The sequence below is a fragment of the Belonocnema kinseyi genome, chromosome 2 (assembly GCF_010883055.1).
Source record: "Belonocnema kinseyi isolate 2016_QV_RU_SX_M_011 chromosome 2, B_treatae_v1, whole genome shotgun sequence".
Taxonomy (NCBI): Eukaryota; Metazoa; Arthropoda; class Insecta; order Hymenoptera; family Cynipidae; genus Belonocnema; species Belonocnema kinseyi.
In genome coordinates this window covers 121,446,003-121,455,633 of record NC_046658.1, presented here as the reverse complement: position 1 = coordinate 121,455,633, position 9,631 = coordinate 121,446,003, and the positions used below count along the sequence as shown (strand labels likewise).

The window sequence follows — 9,631 nt, the reverse complement described above, 5'->3', positions numbered from 1 at the left end:
AAAAATGTTAATAACAATTAAACGACCACTCGGGCGACGAGCCACCCAAAAAATTTGGATTCAGCGGGTCAAAATACATAAGAAAAACCTTGGTGGCTGCATTCGAATTGAAAAGGCCACCAGGGTGTACCTGGCTCCTAGACTAAATAACCAAAGAGGAGGTGGCGAAATGCTATTCCCGTATTTTTTATTTATTTTTCGTTTTTTTTTTTAATTTTTGAGATTGGGGTGTGTTGATTTAGGGTATGCGGGTTTAGAGTTGGTATGTTTGGGGTTTGTGGGCTAGAGATTTCTGGGTTTGAAGACCAAGATTTTGTAGGTTTAGGATTTGCACATGTGGGATTTGTAGGTTTGGGATTTGTGGGTTTGTGGTTTGTGGGTTTATGAATGTGGGTTTGGGGCTCAAGGGTTTAAGATTTGTGAGTTTGGAGTTGGTAGGTTTGAGGTTTTTGTGTTTGTGGTTTATAGGTTTGAAGTTTGTTAGTTTGGGTTTTGTGGGTTTGTGGATTTGGGATTTTTGGGTTGGTAGGTTTGGGATTCTTGGGTTTGGGGTATAATCTTTATTGTTTTAAATAAAAATTTGATAGATGTAGGCATGTCCAACTTGTTTTATCTACGAAAACATTTTTAAAAACTCCATTTTTAGCACGTTTTCTGCAATTATGCAAAAATCCTGACGTGCTGGAGGCTAAAGCTTAACGGATTCGAATTCAGCACCCTAAAATACGTATAGGAGACGTCCATTTGTCCGCCGCAATTTTTTTTTTCAATTTGTGATTCAATGTAATTATTATAGAGTTCAGTATCAACATTATTCGAAATTAGGTCGCAATCAACTTCGGCAAAATTAAATGGATTGACCCTATTTTTTATCTTAGGATCTTTAGTAACAAATACAACTGGTGACAATTTATCTTACCTCTTAGCAACTTGTGGAAACGATTCTCTTGTTAAATTGTGGAGAATCAACATTTCTAACGAAAGTGAAGATGAAGCGAGAGGATCCAACTACTCTAGAATATCACATAAATTAAAAAAACAATTGGCAGGACATGGAGGGAATGTTATGGATATTAGATTTTCATCTGGTCAAGGGGAAATTTTAGGCAGTGTCGCAACTGACAAAACTGCTCGAATTTGGAGCGTCGTATGTATTTTATAATCTTTATCAAAAAATTATATATAATAATCTACCTTTCATTCATTTATTCTGCTTGCATATTAATACTTTGTTGAATTTCATTTTGATATTTGGGATTTCATAGCCCTGGGCACAAACCCTCATAGTCCATCCGTCTGACTGTCGTACATTTTTCCAAGTAGGGGAGTAAAGGGAGATCATTGGAGAGGAAATGTGGGAAGTGAGGGAAAATGAATGGAAGGCAATTAGGGGACATGAGGTAGAATGAATGAAGTGGAAGTATAGGAAATATAGAAAGTGAGGGTTGAGAAAGTAAGGGGAAATGAGGAGAAGAAGAGTAAGGGGTTTGAAAGGAAATGAGGGGGAAAGTAGGGCAATAAGGGAAGGGGGAGTAGAGGAAATGAGGAGAGAAGTAGGGAAAGTAAGACGAATAAATGAGTGAAGGGAAAGTAGGGGAAGTTATGGAATATGAGAGGAGCGAAAGTAGGAGAAAAAAGGGTAATAATAAAGAGGAGAAGTAGGGCAAGAGAGCGGACAGGAAGTAGGGGAAATTACAGGAAGTGAGGGGAGCGCGACTGTTGGGAAGTAGAGGGAAAGTAATGGACATTAGAGAGGGGGAGTGGGGGATGGGAAATTAGGGGTAGGGGAATTTCAGCTTTGGAAGTGAGGGGAGAGGGAAGTAGAGAAGGAATGTTAGGACAATTTCAATAATAAACCTTTTAAAATTTCATCTAAAAGTCATGCTGGTCAGGCCTAAATTTAATATTTTTAGATTTAAATATTCTAAATTGTTAAGATTAAATTTTAGTATGTTTGAGATTTAATAATTTTAGATTTAATTATTCTAATTTGTTTTGTTTCAATTTTAAAGGTACAAAATTGTCTTGCACATTTTTCATATTAAATCAGGGTCGGTTTTAAGAATTTACCGCCCTGGGCGAATAAAAAAAGTGCCGCCTTTTTTTACGAACTAATGACTTTTTTTACTAATTTTTACTGACTAATTAAAAACAATTGTTGTAATTTAAAAAAATAATTATTAAAAAATGCACTAGAATCTTTGTAAATTGTAAAATTTTGATTTCAGCTAAGAACATTTACATCCACACGCAGTCGGGTTAGGTAGTTCAGGAAACAAAATAGTCGCGGAAAACAATTAATTAACATTCAATCGATTCGTGATTGATTCGTGATCATAAGATGGAAATTTTATTTTTAAGTTAAAGAAAAATTCCGTTCCGAACAATGAGAAATTCAAAAAAAAAATTAAGGCAATACATTCTCAAACTCAAGCCTTAGAAATGAGAATTTTTCGAATTAGCTATTATTGGAAATTTAAACTATTTTTTATTTAAATTTATAATTTTGCAAAATATTAAATTTATTTGTTATTATCGTTGTAATACCTCAAAATTGTCCAATTTTTGGTGGATGATTTAAAAAAATGAACCTCTTAAAATTAAACAATATTTCATTCGAAAATTTCAAAAATTAATTATAATTCTAAGTGATGTGCTAAAAATTAAACGATTTGGAATTAAAAAGTTTAAAATTAGGTTTTTTTAAGTCAAATTAAATAAAAATTAAAGTATCTGAAAATGATGCCGCAGTAATGCCATAATTTCTTCAATTCTAAAAGGTTACAATGATTTTTAAGTTTCGAATTTTCATCAGTTTATTTTTTAAATTAAAATTGAAATGCTTAAGCTTTGAAATATGTAATCAACTATTTGAAAATTGTTAATTTTAAAATAATATAAATTTAATAAAAATAATCAATATTTTCAAATGTTTGAGCATCAAAAAGTTTTAATATCATAGTTCTTATTCATTAAAAATTAGGTTTCAACGTTTTTTTTAGAATATTTTTATTTTAAAGATTTATAATAAAAAATTTCAAATAAAATTTAAAATTCTTGAATTTTGTGAGGCTTTAACTTTCAAATATCCAATTTAGTTTTTTATTTCAAATTTCCAAACTTAAATTGCTTCAAATTAAAAATGAGTAGAAATATAAAAGTTTTTAATATTAAATTATTTATTTAATTTTTAACGCTTTATATTCTTTACAATTCCTTTAAATTTTAAATTATCCAATTTTTTCCAGTTTTCAATTATCAAGTTTCGAGATTCTTTAATTCAAAATTTTCGGGAATTTCTTATACAGAAATTTTCCAAATCGGGAATTTTATTATTAGGAAATTTTCCACTCCGAGAATTTTATTATTGGAAAATTTCAGTATCTGTCGGAAATTTTATTTTTAGGGATTTTACAGTAGTCTCGTGAGAATCTAGAGACGTGAATGCAGGCTTTTGCGCTTCAAAAACAGTTTTTAGCAGAAAATTTGTTTATAATAGAAGTTCAGTTTCTCAATTTATTAAAACATATAAGTGAAACTCTTCTATAGCGCCGATTTTGGGGCTGACGGTGGGTGGGAACTAACTCATTATAGCCCGCTCCGCTTTTGTTTGTTCAGGCCTGAGTGAAAACCGCAGATACCGCGCACCCCGTGCAGATCCTATTACACCTAACTGCGGCGTGGCGTCAATTCTCGGAAGGGCTATAGAAGGGAGGGCTATTGAAAGGTTTCACTGTATTGTTTAAACATACGTATTTTTTAGATCGCTAGTTTCAATGTACCTTTTCAATGTATTTTTTCAGTACACAGGGGCGTGTTTACACGTTCTCGAACGTCATGAAAGCATCGTCACAAGCTGTGGATTTTCCGAAGACATTTCCCTTTTTGTCACAGGTATAATTTACATAACAACTTATAAACAATATTAAAGGGCACATTTTTTATACAAATTACTATTCTTGTAGCTAAAAAATCAAAATCCTTCTCATAAATGAAATGAAATGTATGTTTAAAACAAAAAATAATAATGATAACAATTAAAAAGGCTTTAAATTGAAAATTGCAATAAAACAATTTGCAGGTGCTTTGGACAAGACTGTCTTGGTGTGGAGATTACCGGAGCAATTAGTGACCCAGACTGCTTTATTAAATCGACTGAGAAACAGTACCAAAAGGGTAAGTTGAAGTACAAATGCATCTTATAAATTACTATTTTTATAGGTAAGTCACCATAAGAACAAAAACAAATTTGAAAGATGGTCGTGGGTACTAAGCCGCTATGGCTTAAATCCATACCGTCGGCTTAAGGGTTCGAGTTCCGCAAAGTGTGACAATTTTCCAGTTATGCTTCTACTCCTTAAAAATTTTACTTACTCAATTTGAAATATAATTTACGATGAAAAAAAAATTATATGTTGTTTCAGTAACAAAAAATCAAACTGATTTTTTAAAAATTTGAATTTCTTATTTTATTTTTTTAAATCTCTTCATTTGAAGGTAACTGAATGGAAATTTGAAGAAATATCTCAATGGTTGATGGAAATTGGATTACCTAATATTGTCAAGCATATCGAATCGACGTCAATTACTGGTCATCATTTATTGCACGTATCTGAAAATGAAATCATCCATAAACTGCAGATTAGCGAGGATGAGGATGTAAATTTAATTTTTATTTTCCTTTAGAGAATACCAGAATATTATTTTTGTATAAAAATTTATTTTAAAAAAGTACCGTTTTTATACGAAAATAATGTTTTAGATATTTATAATTGAATTTAAAATTTAATTTAATTGATTTTTTTTCAGACAATGGAAAATCTCAGGAAACAATTATATTGGTTAAAACGTGAAAATTCTAACGCGATGCAACCGATAGATGAGGCTGAAATACCTTATGAATTTTTGTGCCCAATTACTCAGGAATTAATGAAAGATCCAGTCGAATGTTCAGGTATCAAATAAAAAAATTTATCGAGTCAAGGAATTTCTACAAGAGAAACTTTCAATAACTACCAAGAATAATAAATTTAATATTTTTAATGTTTAATGTAAAATTATTTTATTTTGTTTATAAAAGATTATATTTTAAAATTTTTACAAGATTAAGATTTTCGACTTTGAATATTAATGATCCAGGAAAATGTAAAATTGGCAGTAATTTATTTATCTTGTATTTTTTGCATTTGATTTGTCCTGCCGATTATATTTGTAGTTGAAAATTTTATTATTACTTTGAAAATTGAACAATCTTATTCAAGATTCATAATTAAGGGTTGAAAAATGGTCTTTTTGGGTTTCAATTAAACTATTTTTGTTGAAAATAACTTTTTTGTTTAAAAATTCAAATGTTTTGTTGAAATTTCGTCTCTTTTGGTTGAACTCCAAAGTTTTGCGTCTTAATATTTAAACCTTTTTTCTGTAAAAATTCACATTTTTGGTTAAAAGTTCGTTTTTTATGTGGTTGAAAATTAGTTTTGTCTACTGAAAATTAAACTATTCCAGTTAAATATAATTATTTTAGTCAAAATTTAATATCTTTGGTTGAAAGTTGAACTATTTTGTTGAAAATTATTATTTGTTAATTGAAAATTTAGCTGCTCAAGAAAACTTTAAACTGTTTTCTTAAAAATTTATTATTTTCGTTAAAAGATCTTCTGTTTGGTTACAAATTTAACTATTTTGTTAACATTCCTTTTTTTATTAAATTTTTCAACTGAAAATGTATTTTTGGTTGAAAATTAATCTTTTTTACTTGAAAATTTGTCTATTCGTTAAAAATGCATTTGGATGAACTTTGTTTCTTTCTTGACTAAAAAACTTTATTTTTTGAAAATTCAACTTTCTGGTGGGAAAATTCAACTTTCTGATGGGTAAATTCAACTTCTGCATTAATTAATTTGTTAAAAAATAATTTTTGATTTTTATGAAACCTTATTTTTGTACTAAAAATTGAACTTTTCCATTTTGGGTACGATTTTTTTTTTAATTCCAAAATTCAACTATTTGTTTCCAAATTCATGTATTTTGCTGAAAAATCTTTTTAAAAAAACCAATCTTTTTAATTGAAAATTCCTCTTTTTGGTTCTGTTTTAATTGAAATATCAACTATTACATTTTCTGTTGAGAATTTGTCTTAGTAGGTTGAAAATTCAAATATTTGGTTAAAAATTAGTCTACTTTGTTGAAACTTGATCTATTTCTTGAAAATTCAACTTTTCGGGTTGAGAATTTAACTGTTATCTAGAAAATTCAACTATTTTGGCTTAAGAGATCATTCTTTTTGTTTGAAAAGTCTACTATTATATTTTTGGTTGAAAATTGTATTATTTTGTTGAAAAGTTAACAATGTTGTTAAAAAGTTTTCCTTTTTGGTTGAAAGTGGAACTGTTTTGTTGAAAATTCATCTTTTTGTGTTGAACTTTCAACTATTTTGAAAGAAAATTCAACTATTTGGTTGACAATTAACTTTTTTTATGAAAATTTGGATTTATAGGTTGCAAATTTAAGTGTTTTGTAAAAAATCCTTCTTTCTTACTTAAAAATGGAACAAAGCGGTTGAATTTTTTTTCAGGATTGAAAAATCGTTATTTGTTGCAAAATTCAATTCTTTTGTCGAAAATTCTACTTTTCTGTTTGAAAATTTAACCATTCGAATAAAAATGCAACGGTTTTTGTTTGAAGCTCCCTGTAGGTTGAAATCATTCTAGGTAAAAAATCATTCTTGGTCGAAAATTCAACCTTTCAGATAGAGAAGTCGTCTTTTTTATTGAAATAAAAAAAGCATAAGAATTAAATGCTGGCCTTAGAACATTAATGCTCATGTAAAAGTACAAATTTGTCAGGGAAAGATCAGGGAACAGTCAGGGAATTTTGAGAATGAAGTTTTGCGGCTACCCTGAATAATCGAACAAAATTAAATTTTTAATTAAATTTTCAGATGGCCATACGTATGAAAGAGCAGCAATAAATGAATGGTTTCTGTGCGGAAAGTTTACAAGCCCAATGACGAATGAGCCTCTACATGACAAAAATGTGACTCCCAATATAACTTTAAGAAATGCTATATACGCATTTCTTCATGGGGATGGACCTCAATCCTGAAAAGGCGAAAGTAAAATTAGAAGAAAAAAAATTTTTCTTGTAATACACTTGATTGATAAATTCTATTGCCTTTTGTATGTGCGTGCTTTTAAAACTTAATTATAAAATCAAAAATCGTTCAAAAATATGTCTGCACTGCAAAATTTTGTTGTATAAAGAAGAGTGGGTCGAAAACTAAAATTTTCTTTTCAGATTTTACTTTTTTTTACATTTCTAGATGCAAAAATCTGGAGATTTTTCGCGGAGTTTAATTAATCATTTTGCGAGAGATAATTCTAATTAAATTCGCCCCTGTTTTTTGAAAAACTTCATAACACTAGTATAAATAAAAAATAAATTTTTTATTTTGGTATCAAATGAAATTAGTTTTATAAAACTTTTGTTATAAAAAATTTTCTGAGCTAATTTGGACTTTCCGAGCATACAAAAATAAAAGGAAAAAATTGACAAAACCCAGAAATTAAGTTTGGAAATGCAGGGAAATTTTTGTATTCTCATTTTGATATTAATTTAGAATAGACCATTTTTTTATTATATTGAAAATGCAACTTTTTTGTCAAAAGTCATCTTTTTATCAGAAATTCAGCTACTTGTTTGAAAGTTCAACTGCTTTGCTAAAAATTAATTTTTTTATTGTATCTTTATCTCCCCTAATGAAAATTTAAATTAAACTTGTAGATAATTTTACTGCTGGGTTAAAACATCATCTTTTGAATTGAAATCTTCAGTTGAAGGTTAATTTTTTTAAGATTCATCATTTTAGTTACAAATTCTTTTGTTGTTGTTGTTGAGAATGTATCTATTTTGTTGAAAATTGTATTTTTTGGTTGAAAATTATTATTTTTTTTTTTAAATAAAACTGAAATTATTCCATTTTTGGTTGAAAATTGCTATTTTTATTTGAAAATGATAATGTCTAGTTAATAATTAATCTGTTTTGTAAAACTTTGTCTTTTTTGGTAGAAAATTTTCTTGGTCGAAAATTCATCTTTTTTGTTTAAAATGCAATTATTTGCGTTTAAGTTACTCTGATTTGGTTAAGAATTCAACAATTTGGTAGAAAATTAAATTTGCTGTTAAAAAATAATATTTTTTGTTTGAAAATGTAACCGTTTTGTAGATAATTCATCCCTTTGGCTTAAAAATTCAAAAATTTGGTTGGAAATTCATGTATTTGGTAGAAAATTCATATTTTTTAGTAGGACATTAATCTTTTTCCTGGAAAATTTAACTATTTCGTTAAAAATTAATTTTTTTGAATTCAACTAATTGGTTAAGAGTTGAACTATTTTGTAAAAAATTCATATTTTTTAAGATTCAACCCCTTGGTTGAAAATCTGATTATTCATTTTTTAGTAGATCAATCTTCGAGGTTAAAAAAATCATCTTTTGAGCTGAACTCTTTTGTGAAAATTAATTTTTGTTTTGTTTAAAGACTTATCACTTTCGTTGAAAATTCATGTATTTTGATCAAAATGTGACTATTTCGCTGAAAGCTCATTTTTGTTGTTTTTTTTTTCGAATAAATCTTTTGATTCAGCAATGGAACTATTCCAATTTACGTTGAAAATTGATTTTTTCTAGTTGATAATTCGTATATTTTGTCAAAAATTAATGTTTTCGATTGAATATTCATCGTTTTTGATTAAAAATGCCACTGCTTGGGTCTAAATTAGTTTTATTTGGTTACAAATTCAACATTTTGATAGACAAATTGAACCATCGGTTGGAAATGAACCTTTTTGTTCAAATTCATATTTTTGATTAAATTCAATTTTTTTTTGTTAAAAACTAAACTATTTATATAAAAGTTTAACGTTTTGGAAGATAAGTCATTTTTTTGTTAACAAATTTACAAATTCTTATGTTTTTGGTAGAATATTAACCTTCTTGTTGGAAATTTCATCTTTTTGGTTGAAAATTAAACTATTTGGTTAAAAAAGCCTATTTTTCACTTGAAAATTATACTCGTTGGTTGAAAAAATTTAACTGTTTTATTTTTGGAAAATTAATCTCATGGTTTAAAAAATCATCTTCTTCTAGGTTTAAAATAATTTTTTTTTATTTTCATCGTTTTAGTCGAAGATTTATTTTTTTTATTGAAATCTTAACTATTTTTGTGGAAATTTTTTTTCTGATTAATTATTTTTGACAAAAAATGTAACTATTCCATTTTTGGTTGAAAATTGATATTTTTATTGAAAACTGAGGTTTTCTAGTTCAAAATTTATGTGTTTTGTTCAAATACACTTTTCATCCCTTTTATTTGAAAATACAACTGTTTTGTAAAAAGTTTATATTTTTGGTTTAAATTAAACCATTTGGTTAAAAAATATACTGTTTTTATGAAAATTTGTATTTTGTTGTAGTTGTAAAAACGGACTTTTTTGTTAAAAAATCATATTTTGGCTGAAAAGTCCAAATTTTTTGGAGAAAAATCGTCCTTTTACCTTCAAAATTCGAAAATGTTATACCAGCTTGATAAAAATTCATATTTTTTAAATTTACCTGTTTGAATGAAAATTTA

General features: G+C 27.8%; 1 protein-coding gene across 2 annotated transcripts in view; it reads left to right on the top strand.

Moving 5' to 3' along the window:
- LOC117167693 (WD repeat, SAM and U-box domain-containing protein 1-like) overlaps positions 1-7,665 on the top strand; it is a 45,361-nt gene extending 37,696 nt beyond the window's left edge. The window contains exons 13-18 of one of the 2 annotated variants that reach the window (XM_033352817.1): positions 879-1,147; positions 3,804-3,894; positions 4,082-4,176; positions 4,498-4,659; positions 4,810-4,954; positions 6,941-7,665. In XM_033352817.1, coding sequence (XP_033208708.1) covers positions 879-1,147; positions 3,804-3,894; positions 4,082-4,176; positions 4,498-4,659; positions 4,810-4,954; positions 6,941-7,104 — 926 coding nt within the window. In that variant the 3' untranslated portion in view covers positions 7,105-7,665. The remainder of the gene's footprint in view (positions 1-878; positions 1,148-3,803; positions 3,895-4,081; positions 4,177-4,497; positions 4,660-4,809; positions 4,955-6,940) is intronic. The other variant, XM_033352818.1, reaches the window with a different exon arrangement.
- Positions 7,666-9,631: the final 1,966 nt, after the last annotated feature.